The 20,661-nt window shown below is 38.9% G+C and overlaps 1 protein-coding gene across 2 annotated transcripts in view; it reads right to left on the reverse strand.

Annotated features, from left to right (window-relative positions):
- The window catches only part of RERG (RAS like estrogen regulated growth inhibitor), a 117,488-nt gene that overhangs the window by 95,370 nt on the left and 1,457 nt on the right, over positions 1 to 20,661 (reverse strand). Inside the window, exon 2 of one of the 2 annotated variants that reach the window (XM_030322334.2) lies at positions 18,300 to 18,463. In XM_030322334.2, the coding sequence (XP_030178194.1) occupies positions 18,300 to 18,360 (61 nt within the window). In that variant the 5' untranslated portion in view covers positions 18,361 to 18,463. Of the gene's footprint in view, positions 1 to 18,299; positions 18,464 to 20,661 lie in introns of those variants that run through there. The other variant, XM_030322332.1, reaches the window with a different exon arrangement.

Below are 20,661 nucleotides of genomic sequence, written 5' to 3' on the forward strand. Positions count from 1 at the left end.
CAGGAAAGGCTATTCTTCAGCACTCATAGCACAATTTGTAAATACCGTGTAAGCCTTAATTGCTGCCACTGAAACAAAATAGTCATAGGAGAGAATGAGAAGTGACAGAAAGGCCAGGGACAAGGGAGAAAGGTTCCAGTCATAAAATAGCCAAACCTCTTCATCAGTGGCACCTTAAGGGACCACCAGCCTGTCCAATCACAGATCAAGGGTTTCAGCCTCATGTACAATAACAACTGCTAACACTGACTGAGCATTTAATAGCTGTCAGGCACCGTTCTAAGAATGTTCACAGACTATTCCCCTTAATACATGCAATGGACAGCAAGTCCGCAGTGTAGCAGTTATCACGTTCACCTAATACGTGCAATGGCAACTAAGCAGTCTTTCATTCTGCAAATATTTACTGAATACCTCCAGTGTATGAAACTGGGTGCTGGGGCTGTTGCGCTGATCACAACATGCCAAAATGCCTGCATTCTGTAGCTCACCTTCCAGTGCAGCCAGGAAGCAGTGCCGCCAGGGTTTGCATCCAAGAAGTCTGGCTACTGGGCTGTAAAATTATTACAGTTTATTAGCAAGGTATCATAAAATGCAACCTCTTTTGGAGACCCATGAGAAGTTCATAAATCACCAAGAGTTAAATGTGAACCTATGGGGAGATATTTGCATTCTATGACCGATACTACTAGATTGCTGAAACAGAATTATTCTTGATGAGCACAGTCTGAGCAGGCCCAGAAGAGAAAACAGTTAGCATTTGAGGTTAGCACACCTGGGTTTCAGTCCTGCCTCTGAGATTCACTACATCTACACCTTGGGCAAGTTGTTAAACCTCTCAGAGCCTCGATTTCCTCATCAGGAAGGCAGGGCTTAGAACAAGACTTAAATCGTGTTATGGTGAGTTATTAAATGAGATATAAATAAAGTACTTTGTAAAATGCCTGGTGTTGTATGAAGTAAGCTAATTTTATTATTTACCGTTTATGGGCCCTCAAAGCTAGACAACAGAATGTTCTCATAAAGCTAATTTAAGTCATCTGAGGAATGTGAGCCCTGCACCTTATAAATTCCTGACTATACAGAGTGAGGCACACTGCAGTCCATCTGTCTTCAGCATGTGTGCATGTGGGGGTGGGCAGTGCAGAGAGAAAGCCCTGTTACCCAGGGCATGATCCAGCCCAACTCAAGTGCTGAGCAACCTTTATCAAGGAGACTGGTTTTTATCCTGTGTTCCCAGCTTTCCTTCCTTTAAGTGTCTGCCCTCAGAATGACCAGGCCATCTAGGGCCCCTAGAAAACAAAGATGCCTAAAGATCCCAAACTGCCTTGTCTAAGAGGATATCACTTGGCCTGGGTCTCCATATGTGGTGTCCCAGTTCTCTTTAGTTCACAGCCTCTGGCTCTATTTTCTTTGCTCTGCATTAGACTATCTTCTCCCTTTGTAAGGATGCTTCCATTGATAGATCCACATGGATTCAATGATTGAACTACATGTAGTTCCTCTCCTACATGTATAGTTCTCAAAGGCACCCCCATTCTTTACAAAGAGGGGTGCAAGACTCAAGCCCACTCAGGCCATGCCTCGCTCAAATGATCATTCAACATGATCCCCTGAACCTGGAAATTGACCAGCTTTGGTTCTTCAGGATTTTGGTCATCTCCACCCATTTGGTCTCCCCCAAGTCTTATTTGGACTCCATTCTTAAGTTTTCACAGGCTATTTTGAATTTCAGGGTAAGGGGGCAAATGTAGACACAGACTCAGAGAACTCATTCTGTGTAGAAGAGTGGTTTCTCACTGTATGCAGCCATAGCTTCTAGGAGCCTCAATTTTCATGCTTAAGAATCCAAATTATCACACATTTAGTGCTCAACAACACAAATTTACTGTCTTGCACTTTTGTAGGTTAGAAGTTTGACACCATCATCAGGGTGTCTCTGGAGGCTCTAAGAGAGAATCCATTTCCCCACCTTTCCAGTTTCCAGAGTTGACCCACATTTTTTAGCCAATGGTCCCCTTTCTCTGTTCTCAAAGCCAGCACCATTACATCTCTGTGACCATTCCTTCTTAGTCACATCTCCACCGGCCTCAGCCTCTGACCTCAGCCTGGAAAGGTTCTTCAATTTTTACGAATCATGTGATTAGGCTGGGCTCACTTGGACAATCTAGAACAATCTCCTCATGTCAAGGTTCATAATCTCAATCATATCTGCAATGTCCCCTCTGCCATGTAAAGTAATATATTCACAGGTTCTTGAGATTAGGGCATGGGCATCTTTGGGGGTCATTATTCTGCCACTGCATTCCTCTCTCAGCCCCCCTAGGGGAGTCCCATATGCAAATATATCCACTCCATCCTAAGGTCCTCAATATTCTCAGTCCATTACAGTATCTCTTCATGGTCCCAAATCTCATGTTAATCTCACCAGTTCCAAAGTCCCAAATCTCATTAACTACCTCATACAAACCAGCTACGGGTGAGGCTCTGGGTGGCAATATGTGGTAGTCTTTTTCCAATGCAAATAAATGTTTTAAAATAACAGAGTTGTTACTGTTTGTATAGTTAATATATTTTATCTAATGTTTCCATTTGGTGATGGCATTCTGATGAATTTTTACTGAAAGGACCATGAGTGGGTTCTTTGTTTGGTTTTGTTTCTGTATGCCCCAATATGTCTACTGTGTTCCATTTCTATCTTTCTATTCTGTCTGCAGCTCTGTTTCCTAGAGTAGAGAGAGTCCATGTTTTTCTCATATTGCCATATTCTAGACTAGCGTTTGCCACATATGGAGGAAAAGCTACATGAGACTAAGTAGAAACTAAATATTAAGTACATTAGCATCTCAACATTTTCCATGCGTTTCAAGCCTAGAAAACACTACTGTTCATAAAGGGTTTAGGTTTTGAGTTTTTTGGAGTAATACTCTTAGTGAACACACACACGTACACACATACATACATGCTCATATGCACATTCATCAAATAACAGTGGAGATTTGAAAATTATCTAATTTAACTGAATGGCTAGTCCAGTATCTTTAAAGTTCAGTTTGACAAATTCAACTTTGTTTGACAAATTCAGTTTTGTTTCCACCTTTATCAATACATCTTTATAGAAAAAGCACTCTAAGATTAAAATAAACTTGATAGTTCTTGGAAATTTATTTCTTTATTTTTGTATTTGTTCCTCAGTAAAACACAACCCTGTCACTGTCATAAAATCACAGTAAATTTTGGGTCACTCAAACCATCACATGTTATATATAAACATGTTAATACTGTGAATTGTATCAGAACTCTACACAACATGCATAGGGCTTACAATAAACTTGACTGAGCAGACAGAGTAAGGAATTTGGGAGTCTATATTGAATATTCTGTAGGGAATCAAACAAGATAGAAGTGTTTACTTACTAACTATGACAATGCAATATTGCATAAATAAAAGATAATTTTAAAAACTCTTGCTTCATGATACCTTAAATAAAACATATTTACAAAAGCTCATATTTTCTCATGATGGCTTGTTTGAGAATTTCTTAATTTGTACTGAACAAAACCTCCTTTTTACTGAATCTGAAACAATTACCTGAAAAAACTATATGTAAAATTTCCATTTTGATGTCACAGCTGTTTATGCCAATTATTCATCCAAAATAGCACCACCATAATGTAGTTTTGAATAATTAATTATGGGATCAAAAATAATTGGCAACAATAAATGATAGTGGTTCCTTGAATTTATAAGCAGTGTCACAGACTTGAACAATATTTATTAACTTAGACATCTCAGCAATAATTAATCATGAATTATTCACAATCTAGATAAAGGATCTCGAGTTATCTGATGGGATCCAATCCTACCCGATCTGCCCTCATAAAATGTTTGAAGCCTCTTGGCATTTTGCCCTGTGTAGGAGCCTCATTCTTCCAGCTATTTGGTTCACAAGAACATCTTGTATTTCAGTGAAGAAGAAAAAAACCACTCTCCTATTGTGATAAATAATGAAGAAAAGCTCTGCAATCCAGTATTTTTAACACATAACATCATTTAAAAACTTTGAGTTGACTATATATTTTCCTTAATTTTGACATGCTAGGACTTTCACGTTTTTAAATAGCTTCTGAGTTTTGCTTCTGGGGCTCTTCCAGGTCAAATTATTAATGTATCCTCCCTTCCCACTGAGGATATTTAACACACTTCACATTTTTCACATATTCAATGTTAGGCTCGTCTGTCTTTCTTTATACTTTCCATCTTCCTCCCTTAACACCTCCTTCACATACTGTGGGGCCTCAAAAGCCAAATAAGAGGTTTTAGCATGAAATCATAGGCAGAGTTTGGGATAGAAATATTATTTTTAAAGTTCAACTGAATAAAAATATAATAGAAGGCTATAAGATCTCTTAGTTAATCACCATCTTCTCTCTCCTGGTTCCTCATTTTTCTCTAGTAATGGATCTAGTGAAGTAAAGTACTTTTCATAGATACTGATTAAACCAAATGAGTATTCCTAAGTAATGAGGAAGAGAAGACAAGGGGAGAGAGAGGAAGATAACACTTGTGGAGTATTTCTAGCCTTGTGCCTGGTGTTTTGTTAAAATTTTCAGAGTACTGTGGATAGAAGGACAGACAGTGGAGGCCAACTGCTGGGTTTGAATCCTAGCTCTGCCGGAATGCAGTCACTAACTGTAGGACCCTGTGCAAGTTACTTCCTCTTTGGGAACTCAAACTCCCTGTCTGTAAAGAAGGGATAATAATTGGGCCAAATTTATCGAGGTGCTGTGATAATTATTTGGGTTCGAGTGTGTTGTGTCCTGTAACAGTGGTTGGCCTATAATCAATGCTAGAAGCATTAGCTAGTTACTAGGATTGCTGACTATTATTACTGAAAGGGCGGGGCTATGCCCACCTCCATCTTGTTCGGTGTCCTTCACCTTGACCACACCTCCTTCCCTTGAGTAACCACCCCCCCCCCCCAACAGGACTCGGACCCTTCCCCAGCCAATCTGCTGAGGCCACAGCCATTACCTCACCAACTGCCCCTAGGCCCCAATAAAACCTTTGTCCTTTTGAAACTCGCTCTCTCTCTCCGGTATCTCACCGCTACGTTGGTGCAGGTAGGGGATTGAGCTCGAGCTAGCTTGAATAAAGGCTTTTTTGCTTTTGCATCGGACTCGGCTCCCTGGTGGTCTTTGGGGATCACGAATTCTGGACATAACAATTACATCTCATTTGTTTTTGGTGCACAACAGCTTTCAGATAAGATGGTTATTATCATTTGCATTTCACTGAAGAGGAAACTGGGGCTCCCCAAAGTTAAGAAGCCAACCATACATACAGTTAGTAAATGATCTTTTGGGCTCCAAACCTGTGTTCCTGGCGCTAAAGGGAAATGAGGACTGCTGAGCTAGTTCCAGGCACCTTTAAAAGGACCTTTCCTGGGACGGAATCAGCAAGATTTCGAAAGCTCTTCTCCCTTCCCAGCTTTCATTCAGTTCCTATCTCTCTTTTTTCACTTTGTTGTCCTTTCCCCACTTCTACTTCCAACATTGATGACATATGTGAATTGGTATGAGGAAAACATCATAATTTTGAAAGATAAGAAACAAGAGGGAAGTTGTTCCGTTCCTCACCATAAAAAGCCCACTGAACTGACAGGATTTTAGTGTCACTGCCTCCCTCAAGGTCTCCCCAAGTATGTCCCACTGATTTCTCTTACTCTCCTCAATTCCTACAGCATTTATGGCCTAAACTAAACTGCTAGAACATCTTATGTATGACCTACTTGCTAAATTGTACATATTTCAATGTATACATTTCTGATAATAAGTAATTTATCAGATTTCACCTTTTGAAAACTCATGAAGAGCTCTGTCCTTTCTCAAAGGCTCTCCTTCGGTATCCTTCCCAATTGCCTTTCCAAATGGGTCCTGAGCTTGAATTGAGTCAAAAATCAATCATTTTTAAGATCTATAACCTAGTTGTATCCATGCCACGCAACTGATATGGTGTCTATGTTAATTTCTTGGTTTTGACAATGTATTGTGGTTATGTAAAATGTTATCACTGGGAAAAGCTAGGTGATGGGTACAAAAGGACTCTCTATACTGTTTGGTAACTCTGGCAATTTTTTAAAAAATATTTCAAGATACAAATTTGTAAAAATCAGTCATCCTGCTGGAACATAAACTATCACTAAGTGATTTCTAATTGTAAGTCGTAAATGTCCAACAAAACACCAACGTCCCTGAAGACAAGGCCAATGATGTAGTTCTCTGGACTTCCCCCACAAATATTGACATTATTGATGGGAGAATAGAGACAGTAGAAGAGTTGGGAACATAACAGTAATGTCACAAACATTTGTAAATTGGTAAATGGGAGACATAAGAAATCATGGGTTAAATTGGAAGACTCAAGGATATTCAGACTCATGCTTGCTATGCTCCTGATTTCACCTCTTTTGGGACACTGTAGAAAAATAAATTCAAGATATAAAATATCTTGAATGGAAAAATGTCCCAGACATTGGAACAGATAACCATTACTCATACTACCATGCGTGGTTGAGTCTTCCTTTAAAACCTCTAAGTCAACAAGTGTTGCCAAATGACTAGGAAGCTGGCTCAGTTGTTAGATTTAGTTGTAATTTATGGGATTCTTAATGCACAAAAAAGTCAAATACTTTTCAGACAAATAAATATTCACAATTTTTTATTCTTGCTTTTTAAATTTTTGGCCTCGCCTCTTAAATTACTGCCCAGTCACATAAAACAAAAGAGACCTTTTTCACGTATTTTTAAAACCAGGAAATGCATCATTGAGAAAAAGATATCTTTTTACCCCCGACAGTGGAAACTTATGAACTTTTCTCAATACTACAGTTCTGTCTACACACCACTGCATAAGTTTTATATATGACAACACCAAAGAGCAATTTAAAATCATTTTTCCAAATCATTGTTCCAAAAGAACAACTTCCTTTCTTTAATTTGGTTCTATATTAGCCTTACCTTGATAAAGTGGAGCTTGGTGTTAATTAAAAGTTCAAAGTTATGGGTTCAATTCCTATGTGGTCTGCTTAGTTTCTCTCAGTAGAAAATTTGGTACCATGGTCTTAGGTTAAACGTTTAATTCTCAGACACTTAACACTGCAGTTTATTTAGCTCAATCCACACCTACCATTGCCAAACATCTCATCTTAAAACCAAAGCCCAGCATGTCGCAGTTGTTAAGACATACATTTTTTTTTTTAAACAAAAGTTACCAGACCATGGGAGTGAAAAATTTGAATTGTAAGGAACCTCAGAAAAACCTCACATTTGCTCTGCCCCATAGAGTATTTTTGGCTCACTTAATCCACTCCAATATAGATGTTAGCCTCATGAGGGCAGACAGCCCATCTGTCTTATTTACCATTGTATCACCAGGACTCATCACAGTGCCTGACACTCAGTGTTTCTTACAAGCTGTTGGAAACAGCTTGTGCATTTGCAAAGCTGAAAGCACCTATTTCAAATGGAAATTAAGTACTTAGCAAACTTAATACAATGGTTCCCAAAATGTGGTCCCCAGACCAGCATCATTAGCATCATCTGGGAACGTGTTAGAAATCAGAAATACAAATTCTCTGGCTCTACTACAGACCTACCGAACCAGAACCTGTGAGGATGGGGTCCTGAAACATGTGTGTTAACAAGCTCTCCCTGTGATTCTGAGGTAGGCTAAAGTTTGATATCTACTGGTATAATCCAGTGAAGAAAATCTCTTCCCAAACTCAGTTGTGATTTGCAGCAGCAGTCCCGAAGCACATAAATTCAGCCACTTCAGTACAGAAATGTACATACAGATCCTGGATGAGTCTCTGAAAAACAACTTTCTGTATCGAATAGATATGTGGACTAATAAAAATTGATCACTGGTATGCACTTTATAGAGCTATGTACCTCGATTCTTAAGATAAGAATGTGAGACAGAAACAAGAAATGCTAAACAAAATACTAAATGAGGGATCATCACTGTAAGACTTCCTCCCAGATCATCCTTTTTAAGGCAAATCTTAACAGAATTTATTTAATGAACATGGAAATAATGTGATATGCTGGTAATGTCCCCATATCTTTGTTTTTCTTTACTGGCTGTAAATTATCCAAAGAACTCCCTGGGATTCTCAATCATTTCAATGAGCTAAATAATACCAAAGTGGAAAATTCTATGATTCAAGCAGAGCAGCAAGGGCCCATAATGTTCCAAGACCAACATATTTCTAGATGACAGAAAATAGAGAAGAATGATACATATACTAGACACAAATTCTCCCGACAGGCCAGAATAGATTAAATCTAACAAAACCATATTTAAGAGGATGAAAATAAACTTCTACACCTGGGTTAACCATACACAAACTATAGGTTTGGGAAAATTTCACTCAGCAACAGCACATATTTTTTAAAAAGACAACTTCATTTGCAGTAATGTCCCCATGAGCCAACACTACATCCGCTGTCATGCGGAAACCAACAAATGACCTAGGATGTCTTAGCAAAAGCAGGGTAGGCAGTCACAGATTCACAGTCCTGCTCTGATCTGGCCTGGAGGTCCCACATCTGACACGTCTGCATTCGCTTCCAGCCCCCACACTTTCTGGAGTGCACAGATCAAGTGGAACCGCCGCCGGTATGGTGCTGGGATTAGAAACCACACTCTGTAGGGCAAATGAAGTAACTAAGAGTAACCAGACTGTGGAAGAGAAAAGCCAGCATGGGTCCAGGCACGCTAGTTATCTGCAAATGTGTTAAGGGCTGTCAGATGGAAGAGGGATTTAAAATGTCTCCTGTCACTCTGAGAGTAAGCTTAAAGTCAACAAGTAGAAGCTAATGAACCCCTTTTGGCTCCAAAGGTAAAGTAACAAACAGGAAGAGCTGTTGTGATAGTTTCATGTGCCAATTTGGCTGGCCCAAAGCAGTGCCCAGTTATTTAATCAAACATTACCTTAGGAGTAACTGTGAAGGTATTTCGTAGATGTGGTTAACATCTACAGTCAGTTGACCTTAAGGAGATTAGCTTTAATAACGTGGGTGGGCCTCATTCAATTACTGGAAGGCCGTTAGTGCAAAAACCAAGGCTTCCAGGGTGAAAGAAATTCTGCCACAAGACTGCAACATTAACTCCTGCCTGAGTTTCCAGCCTGCTAGCTTGCTCTACAGATTTCCGTCTTGCCAGCATACATACATACATACATAAATCGTGTATGGGTGTATGTGTATGCTCTTGTCCTATTGGTTCTGTTTCTCTGGAACACTGACTGACAGCTGTCCAAGGGAAAAATAGTCTACGTCCAATCATACTGAGTTCCTATCACTGGAGATTTTCAAGTGCAGGTGAAGAAACTACTTTGGTTATAACAAGGAGACCATTAAAATATATGCCTTTCAGTAAAATTATAAACCATGTATAGAACACGTAGTCTAACTCAATTTGTTCATTTTACTGAGGATCCAGTCTGTGTCAAATACTGTGTGAGGGTCTAGGGATATAATGATGAGCAGATATATCTATCTACTGTTCTCCCTTTTGGGAATGTAGATGTATCCTATACCATGTACAAATACTCTAGAACACAAAGTTGACTCAACAGATGTTTGTTGGATGAATGACTGAATGAATGAGTAAAAATATACTTTAAGATTAAAAGGAAATACGGAGATACATATATTTATATGTTATTTGAGAAACCTTTCTACCAAAATATTTAAACTTTTATCCTTTAGTAAGGACAAGATTCGATCATCAAAAAAATTCTATAACATGTCATGCTTCCTTCTCCAATAAGGCATAAGTCTGAATTATTTTCTTAAGCTCTCCTCCCATCTTGACTTCTTACATACCGATCTTTAAAAAATCTCAACTCAGTACTTACTCATTTCACATATTTGAAAGGGCAAGTTACTTAAGGCATAGAAACTGCTACATCTGAATAGTCTGTAATGTTATGTAGTTGGTGGAGAAACATTAACAGTCAACTGCTGAATGGAGCATGTTCGTGTGGCCTCCAGCAATGGACAGCTAGAGAATTCACCATCCTGCTTGTCCAAACAGAAATGTTAAGGATCATAGAGGAAGAACTGCATGGACTTTGATAACAAGAGCATCATTGGATTAAGACCAAATTCAGATCACACTTGTGATTTTTCAAAGTACCTTCAAAGCCTATCCTACCTGCCTTGTTATATCAATCAATCAATAAGCAAGCGAATGTATATTTCATTTGACAGATGAATAATAAAAGACATGAGCAGGATGAAGCTGAAGTTTAAACCCAATCCTTTCAGTCAGTAGAGTTGAGTGCCTTTTTAAAAATAATTAGATCAGGGGCGCCTGGGTGGCTCAGTCTGTTAAGCGTCTGACTTCGGCTCAGGTCATGATCTCACGGTCTGTGAGTTCGAGCGCCGCGTCGGGCTCTGTGCTGGCAGCTCAGAGCCTGGTGCCCATTTCAGATTCTGTGTCTCCCTCTCTCTCTGCCCCTCCCCTGTTCATGCTCTGTCTCTCTCTGTCTCAAAAATAAATAAACGTTAAAAAAAATTTTTTTTTAAATAAAAATAATTAGATCATATTGACAGGACATAGTGTAAAATATTCTTTTGATAACAATGAGAAATTTATTCTTTAGCAGAGGATGACTCATCAGTTTTCTTACACTTGATCCAATGCTATAAGAAACGAAATACTATATTACAGAGGAACTTTCTTACATGTACGATTGTTAAGAATCTTACAGGTGGCCATACTGATTGGTAACACACCCAGGAGTCCCAGAAGGCTTTGCTATGCACTGGTTATTTATTGATAACTGAAAGTTTCTTATAAACACAAAATTCACCAGGTTTTAACAAGGTTCATTTTATAAAATCCTAACGATCATCTCATTTCCTAACATAAGGTGTTCCAAAGAATGTGGAAAAGAATGGTGTGATACCAAATGAACACATTTATTTGCAAACTTGCAAGAGTCATAAACTAGGGACTCTAGACTTGGCTGTGCACCAAGAAGTTGGGTGATCTATGTAACAACCTCTCTCTCATATGTATATACAGGAGCTTTACGTATTTGCTTACTCCATGCTGAAATTACCTTTTCAGACTGCTCTGTCTCTATAATGTAACTGCTTTCATTTTTAATGGGATGGAAGAAATTACGGCTGTTTTTCTGAAACCACATCAATTTTCAAAGGCAGCTGTAGCAACAGAGATGCGTTTGCACTGGAATTTTGGCTTCAAGGACAGTACCACTTTGAAAATTTGGCTGATTTCCCTAAACCCATAAGTTGGAGAAATACCAGGAATAAAAAGGGGAATTACATGGATGATTTACAATTTTCTTCACTCCCTTTCCTTAAAGTTAGTCCTTGTCAGTTGCCAAGAAAACAAAAATGGAACCAAACAACAACTGACAATTAACTACAGGAAACTATTTTGATGAATAAATTACCTGTCAGTTAAAAATAAAGGATACCCAAATTTTAATAATATATTCCAATAGAAAAAAGAAAGGACAGAGATATGTCCTTTTGGCTTTGAAAACCAGGTCTTGATTTTTTTTATTTTGTTTTGTTTTGCCAGTATTGTTTCTTGCCTAATTATATTTTCCTTAGGAAAAGTCTAAGAATTGGTCATTGCCAACCTACAACATGTTTAACCACCCACCCGTTAACAACCGATTTTGCATTTAATTTTTTTCTTTCCTTTTCATGTTTTCTTTTCTTTTCTTTTTCTAAGCCCTCACCACTCCTCATCCTTGCTTTTTCTTTCTGGGTGTACAATAAAGGTCATCGTGACTTACAGCTTGCACAGAGGTATGACTTTTACACATATCCAACAGGTGTGCACCTGGGATTTGAAAATACCCTTTTGTTCCTCTTGGGGTGGAAGAAACAAATGAAAATCAACTCATCTAGGCTGATTGTCTCTTCTTGCTTTTCTCTCTTTGCAAGTAAAGAAAGTATAAATGCTTGAAAGCCAAGGTAACCATATGATTACATTCATGGCAGGAAAACAGCTAGTTTTCTAGCCTCATCCAAACTTGTCTCAATGCCAACTTCCTCCCATGGGCCCGGTCCTTTAAGAAATACTTATTTCAGGGGTGGGAAGGAGGGGAGGGTGGGTGATGGACATTGAGGAGGGCACCTGTTGGGATGAGCACTGGGGGTTGCATGGAAACCAATTTGACAATAAATTTCATGTTAAAAAAATCATAAGATAAAATAAAAAACAATTATTTCTCTAACCACCAACTAAACAAGGAACCAATGGACCTCATTTCTGGCAATCTTTCAAATTCAAGAACCACCTAGGAAAGGCTTTTTGGTATGCACATGCACACACACACACATATATACCCTTGTGTCTACTGTTCATGTACATACACTTGTGTTTGCACCAACCCGAAACATAATCTGTCCCTCTTCTTGTTCAGACAAATTTTTAAAGAAAATTTACCATCAAGATTATACAATTTTAAAACAAGAGTGACCAAGAACTTGAAGAGCTGGTTGAGAACTTAAATAAGTAAAAAGTGTGGGACAGGACCATTCTCAGTGGTCGCTCACTTTCATGTGACGTGCACAGCCGAGGTCATTTCCTAGACTTGTGGTTTTCATATTGGACCTGGAGCTTACGTGTTATTGAAGCCACAGGTCAACTTGCTCTATCCTCCCAGGGAGTCCACTTTGGTCACTGTTTGGTGGGGGGTATCATTTTTATACTCAAACAAACATGGATATATTACGGAGCAACATTGAATTTTGCATATATTTTGCGTAATTTATAAAGCACGCAAAATAATTACATGATTGTCATGAGATGCTTACATACTCCAAATCGCCCAGATCTTTCTCTTCCTCTTTTATTTATTTATTTATTTATTTATTTATTTATTTATTTTTAATGTTTATTCATTTTTGAGAGATGGAGAGAGAGCACGAGCAGGGGAAGGGCAGAGAGAGAGGGAGACACAAAATCCAAAGCAGGCTCCAGGCTCTGAGCTGTCAGCACAGAGCCTGATATGAGGCTTGAACCCACGAAATGTAAGATAATGACCTGAGCCCAAGTCAGATGCTTAACTGACAGCCACCCAGGCACTCTTTCTTCTTTTAATAGTACTTTGAACACAACATTCAAAAAGCATCATACTACACCATTAAGTCTGAATGAAGGGAACGAACTGGCATTATAGCTACATACAGAAAAAAGGTTCTAAAATGCAAAAGGTAGGTTCTATAGCATAAGGAAACTGACCTAGCCAGGATGCTATTGATATTGCTGTTTTCATTTAACGTATGTGAAATCTCATGAACATACCCCAGCCGTAAAGCATACATATTATGTTAAAGTGGTATTTGGTACTTTCTGGAAGAGTCATATTTAAAATCAGAATTGTCCTTGCCCCACTGAAAAATAAAATGAAAGAAGTTTTTCAAAAATTTTTTTTATAATTGAGAGACAGAGAGGAGCAAACAAGAACAAGGAAACAAGGAAAAAAGAGGGAAAAACAGATCACTTCTCTTTGTGCCAAGGAAAAATATATCACAAGCTCGTTTGTGTTTAGCACTCAATTTATAGCCCAGCAATCTGAATCTCCGTACTTAAGCCTTCACGGATGAGTGCCCCAAGTGGCTTTTGAATTAGAGGATAGCATTACTCAATTTGAGGCTAGCCCTTTCAGGAAATATATTTAGCTACGGCACACAATATTTCAATTCTAAAATGAGAATGTCAACTGTGAAACTAAATTTAAAATTTTTGTTGTTTTTCTCTCAGCTCCTCCCACACTTACTATGAATTTGAATAATATGAATCCAGGAAGCATTTAAGTAAATATGGTGTGCATTCTAGGTTTTATGGCAAGCATTACTGCTTTGATCACTAGGAGCCTATCAAATTATAGGCTGACACACACAAGTGAAGAAATCTATGTCCCACATGCCATGTTATTAGAGCTCTACCCTCAGCCAGTGAAGGGGCATGTCTACCCTGCTGGGGTAAGAGAAGATACAATGGGCTGGGAAAAGGACCCTCTGCCGTCTGCATCATCCCCCACAGTGCTCACCATGCTGAGCCAGCAAGCAAGCTCTCAGAACTGTGAGGTAAAATCAGACGGAAGAGAAAAGAATCCTCCCAATACAAGACCATGTATATACTCTGTATATAAAAATACACACACACACACACACACACTCCTCACGTTTTATCAGTTCTCCTTAGTAATTAACAAATTACTAAATTTTGCCTGTGCTAATACTTCTATGGTCAACCTGTCAACCAAAAAGTTCTGGGTAAGGTCAAATTCTGTTTTAAACATAGAGGGCCTATCCATTACCTGGGCTTAGGAAGCTGCCTACCACATACCAGCAGTACTTTCAAATTTAAGGTGTAAATTTATTGATGACACAAACATATTTTTGGCTGTTCTTCCAAGATATAAGACACAAGAAGTAGAGTTATGATCACCAGTAGTCAAACTGTAACTGACATTAGCCAGATTTTGAATTCAAGAGAAAGAGACACCGGCATCCGGGTGGCTCAGTGGGTTAAGCATCCAACTTCAGCTCAGGTCATGATCTCATGGCTCCTGAGTCCAGCCCCACATCACGCTTGCCGTTGTTAGTGACAGAGTCACTTCTGGATCCTCTGTCTCTCTCTGCCCTTCCCCCACTTGCACGCTTTCTCCCTCTCTTTCAAGAATAAATAAACATTAAAAAAAGAGAAAGAGACAGAGAAGTTGTGTGTGTGTGTGTGTGTGTGTGTGTGTGTGTAGGGTTTGCAGAGTAGCAATATAGAGTTCCTGTCTTATACGCTTTCCGACTTTTACTGAAAACCAAAATACCCACTTGAATGTAAATGCATCTTCGACAGTATGTTTTCTCTAGAAAACTTAACAAATTAAAATCAGTATGCCTCGAAAAGCTATAATATTATAAACTAATACTGGAGCACTTACTATGTGCCAGGTGCTGTTCTAAAAGATTTGCATGTAATGACTCATTCAATCCTAACAATGACTCTTTGAGATTGGCACTATTATATCCTTTTTATACTTGAGGGACTTAACTTGCCAAAGTTGCCATGTTCACCCCGATGATAAAGTATAGAATTGGAAGTCAAACCTGACTTGTCGATTAGCAAGTAGACAACATGTCTTGCTTATCCCAAATTCTAACTTGGTAGTGAGTATGGGGAGAAGTAGATGGTACAGGTAAGACTTGAAGCCTCTGATGCAATGAACACAGACCCAAGTCAAATCGGAGATGGTCTATTTCTACCCTTCCAAGATCGCAAGCTGGCTCCCCTAAGAATCCTTCCCCTGCTGGGTGTCTGGAGAGAAACAGATCATTGAGCCCATGGGAAGATCATGACCATTTGTGGGGAGGCATCTGAGAAAATGAGAAGCTGCTGTGACATTCTAGCAGGCATAACGTCTTACAGACTTAAAAAACAACTTATAAGAATGACACAGACTATAGGATAGAAAAGTGACCATGTGGTACAACAACTAGGCAGAGACATCAGACATTCACGTTAACAAAAAATTAGAATAAACGTGAGTTTAACATTGCTACAGTCAGATTCCAGAGTTGATGGATACAAAGCACTCTGTAACTTTTCACTGAACTGTGAGAAAAGGTCTCAGTACTGTCTCCCATGCACAAGTCAAATTAGTACCACCTTTTAAATGTGACGTGTGGTTACCAGGTCTCAGGAAAAACAGTCTAAATGTTGAAATAGGGAAACACTGTGTACAGATGACAGACAAAAGGGCAATTGTTTAAGGCATGTAAGTCTATCACTCTCATTTTCACCTACATGAAAATAAATACAAATGGCAGAATGTATACAAGGTGGATGGAGAAACCAGTTCAAAGAACATGCATTAAGAATCACAGGACTTTAGGGGCGCCTGGGTGGCGCAGTCGGTTAAGCGTCCGACTTCAGCCAGGTCACGATCTCACGGTCCGGGAGTTCGAGCCCCGCGTCAGGCTCTGGGCTGATGGCTCAGAGCCTGGAGCCTGTTTCCGATTCTGTGTCTCCCTCTCTCTCTGCCCCTCCCCCGTTCATGCTCTGTCTCTCGCTGTCCCAAAAATAAATAAACGTTGAAAATAAAAAAAATTAAAAAAAAAAAAAAAAAAAAAGAATCACAGGACTTTAGAGTTAGAAAGGAACTTAGTGAACAAGTCCAGCTTCTGCACTTGACATAAAATAAAACCAAGGTCAGCAGAATTTGGATTGTGTGTGCAGGTGTTATCTTCAACTATGCGGGTGAGGAATTGCCTCTAGGGAGAATGTATGGAGCAAGAAGATAAGAGGTGGGGATGCAGGACCTTGAGGTTTCTGAGAGGCGGGCTGATGAAGAGCACCCTAGGAAGGCAGTTGGTTAGGGACAATGAAGAGGTAGAACGAAACCCAAGAAGTGTGAGGTCGTGACAGCCTGAGACAGAAGGAGTTTTAGGAAAGAATACGTGGTTGTGTTGAATGGCAGGAAGAGTTCTAAGAAGACCAGAACCGGGAAATGTTCATTAGATTTGGTGGCTATTGATTAGTGGTGACCTTAGCAAAAGCAGTTTCGGAAGCATGATTGCAGTGGAAAATTGCCACGTTTTAAGCAATGAATGAGAGGTGAAAGAAAGAAGAAAGAAAGAAAGATGTCCAGTGCTTGCCCTCAGACAGTATAGATGAGAAGGGGATGGCTACACATACAGCAAGCTAGTTTCTCAACCAAATTTTAATTTTTTGCTTAACTTTTCCAACCATGTGGAGTTTATTTTGATAAATAAAAGGAGTTCTAAAACTTTCCTTCTTTTACTGCCTCTAGTAAGTTTTGAATGAATGAGTAATAAATAGGCAGCCCCAGGCCTAGACCCTTCACTCACGAAGGACTTAGGCAAGCTATTGTTGGCAGCTCTCGCCTTCCCACAGACTCCCTTCCCTTCATCCTCCACTCACTGGAACAGCTTCCTCATTCTCCAGAGCTTTCTACCAGCTACGGAAATTAGGTTCTCACGCCATCGGAAAACACTGAGGAGATTAATGGGGAGGAGTTCAACTATCTTCAATCTTGTGAAGGCTGGCAGTTTTTAAGCCTTGCCAACTATCTATTTTCTTTGCTTGGTTTCTGCCAGAGGCAAAAGTCAGCAGCAAGAAGAAAGGGTGATGGCAGAAAAGAGCACTCTTAAAAAATTAAAAGAAAAAGAAAGAGAGAGAAAGACTTAGAATAGGGAAGATTTACTGCTGAAATTAAACCAGAGAGCCAGTTAGGAAAGGGAGACTGGTCACAGAATTAAAAGCTATTTATGTTTGTTTATTTAAGATTATGTGGATTACCTATTGTATTGGACAATCCAAATGGCTCTCCCTCTACAAATATGCTCCTACTAGATATCTGTTGGAGTCATTTCCTGAAAACCAAGAGCTCCGTGTGCAAAGTCAATTATGGTTCTTTCCTCCAGTAAGAGATCAAGACAGCATGATCTGAAAAGCCATGTTGCCTTCACATTTTAGCAACATCTACTTTAGCATTGTTCTTTAATTATGAAATCTGAGATACATTTTCAAATTGGATTAGATGCATTTTCACATCCACCATTTCACCCTGAATCTTACAGGTCTGTAAGTCTTTTCTCATGTAAGGAATAAAAAAAAAAAAAGTCTCTGAATTACTAGTGTAAGCCACAATACGATCATTTAAATTCACTCCAGAGGCACTGGTGGCGATAGCTGTCTTGCTTGAGGTCATACATTCTAAATTTTCTTCCCCATTTTAAAAGTGTCGGGTAGTAATGCAGTTCTGTTTCTTGAAAAGATATATTCATTCAACAAGCATGTGTTTAGCATCCAACACGTGCTTGACATTGGGCTGGTTGCTGCAAATATCAAGATGAATGAGATATAAAAGTGGCCCCTCCGGATCTTGTACAGAGAAAGAAGAGAAAATACGTATTTTTTTCATTTCCACAATCTGATTTCTTTGGAGGTTTGTTTTATACCTTTCCTCAGAATACCACGACCTTGCCTCGTGTATTATCAGCTGAGCTACTTCATCATAAATAAGCAAAAAAGTACATAAAACTTGTTACGCAAAATGAAAGTTCTAGATAAAGAAAGAGACTTCACCTAAAAGAGCAACACATGAGACTACGAGAAACGCCGACCACCCTCCTGTCCAATCTCAGGAGGCAGTATCACCGACACACGCGTTCGTGCGCGCGCATAGACACTGCAACAACCACATCAAAAAACTTACCTGACTTGCCCACACCTGCTCTCCCAAATATTGCCAGTTTGACCTCTGCACTTTTAGCCATGCTGGGTGTTGGTAGATAATTCACTGTCGTTCCAACTAAAGAGCTGAGAAAATCTTTTCGGTTCCCGCCTTTGGATTCACCATATCATTGTAAATCTGCAATCCTTGAAAAAAAGAGATTTGGGAATTCATAAGTGACTGGAGAGAGGGCTTAGTGTTTATTAATTATTTCCTACATGCCAGCCACCGTTCACTTTATCAGCATTTTCCATTGTGATCTCCATCGCAATCCTGTGAGAGGGCTATAGCAACTGACTGCAAACTAGTCAACTAATAAACGATAGATTCAAGACCTGAATTTAGATCTCTTTGGTTCTAAAACATATACATTTTCAGACACAATAGCATAACCTGAGACATCTTTAATGAAGGCATTGTTTTTTGGTCAATAACTGATAACAAATACTTGATGTGTGTGAATACGTGTATTTACCATGTGTCTATAAATACCCAAGACACAATACACATAATGGGGGAATCACATTTGGAACTCTTTTATTTTCCTTAGGGCTGAATAATATACATTCATATTAGTCAATCCTGTTGTAATTATTGAATTTGGACTTCAAGGTTAAATTTTAGCTCAGTTCACACTAGATCACATGATTGAGTCATGTGACAGATACACATGTTCCAGGAATTGATATATAATATCTAGTTAATATTTTAATATATTTCTGGGCACAATACCATTGGCACACAAAAGAGAAATGCCATTCCTCAACTTCTGATTCCTTTTCTAAGACAATCTTAAGTAAATTAGTTTATGGTACCATCCTAACCCTTAGGAAATGATATTATATACAATGTAAGTACATTTTATATAGATGGGTGCTTTCAGAATGACACCTAGGTTCTTAGTACCATGGAAATGTAAAGTTGGAAAGAGCCTTGGGGTCAACCAAAGGAATCCTCTAGCCATGTCAGGAATCCTTCCTTGAGATCAGACAACCATCTTGTGTCCGACTGAACACTTTCAAATACCTGGGGTCAGAGATGGTCAACGGACAGAAAGTCAACTTTTTGTTTACATTTACTCAGAACCTTTCAAGCAGCCCAGCAACTATTAGGACCCTCTACCCCATCCTAGGCGACTACTTTCTAGGAAAATGAGACCTGGCATCTTCCCTTGTTCTTCATAAGATGCATGGTCTTGTTTGTTTTTTTCTTTGACTCTTGCCTTCTCTCTTCGCCACATGCACTTTGCTGGCACTTGCCATTTCATCACTAAAAACATGGCCTTCCATCCATCCACTACTTGCGACATGACTTGACAAGCTGACCTCGCAAAAGTTCACTGAGATTCTCCCAATTCTGTATCCGGCACTGTGGTTGTACAGCCACTGTCAGCAAGATTCACATCTTTCACAAGAACTGCAGACTCCTTCATTCGGAACTCCTGCAATCAGTGTCTTAAACTTAAACATGACTTAACTTTCATCCTTGTTAAACTTAATCACGTTAGTGATTCATTCATTTCATCCACTCTGTCAGTCTGCAAAGATATTTTTGCAACACAAATCGGTTATCTAAACGTGTAAACTGCTCCTGGCAGCATTTTGTCATCTACAACTTTTCAAAAGAGCTTCTCAAGAGAAAGAAAGAAGTGAAACTCCTTCTGGAAAAGTATTTCTACAACAGCTTGAGAGTGTAATTGCCTTCTTCATCATGCATCCTAGCCTTGCACCCAACAAAGTTTGTATTTGCTGATTTCCAAAGGACCAGAGCTTCCTCTGAGGGATAAAAAGGTCAACATTAACATTAGCTATTGTTTACTTCATCCCCAATAACAAACAAAATTTCTCTGTAATCATTAATAACAGCACAAAAAAAAAAACAGAAGCTTTAACATCTGCAATGTGTCTAAGCCCATACTTTTGGCTAAAGATAAAAGAATTTCCTTATTTGTCATTTTATATGCATTCATTAAGGAAAAGCCTTATGTTTAAAGTTCAGTGCTTCATCACAGAAGCATCACAAAAGCATAATATCTGCAGATATATAACTGTATAAATTCTACATAAGAATGGCAAGCATTTCTTTGAAACAGACCAAGCAAGGGTCTGTATAAACAATGATTTGTTATTTCATGCAAAACTGCTCATTTCCATGCACATAAATTCTAAGTAATTATCTATCTTATTTATACATCATGAAAGTAGTCATCAAATGTGATTTCTAAAAAAATATATAAGCCAAATACTTCATTAACTCCCAAATGACCTGAGAGATATAGGAATTGCACACAAGAAAAAAATTGTGTAGGTTAATTTTTTTCACTTATAAGGATACAGCTGCTGAC

Source organism: Lynx canadensis, chromosome B4, assembly GCF_007474595.2.
Source record: "Lynx canadensis isolate LIC74 chromosome B4, mLynCan4.pri.v2, whole genome shotgun sequence".
Classification (NCBI taxonomy): Eukaryota; Metazoa; Chordata; class Mammalia; order Carnivora; family Felidae; genus Lynx; species Lynx canadensis.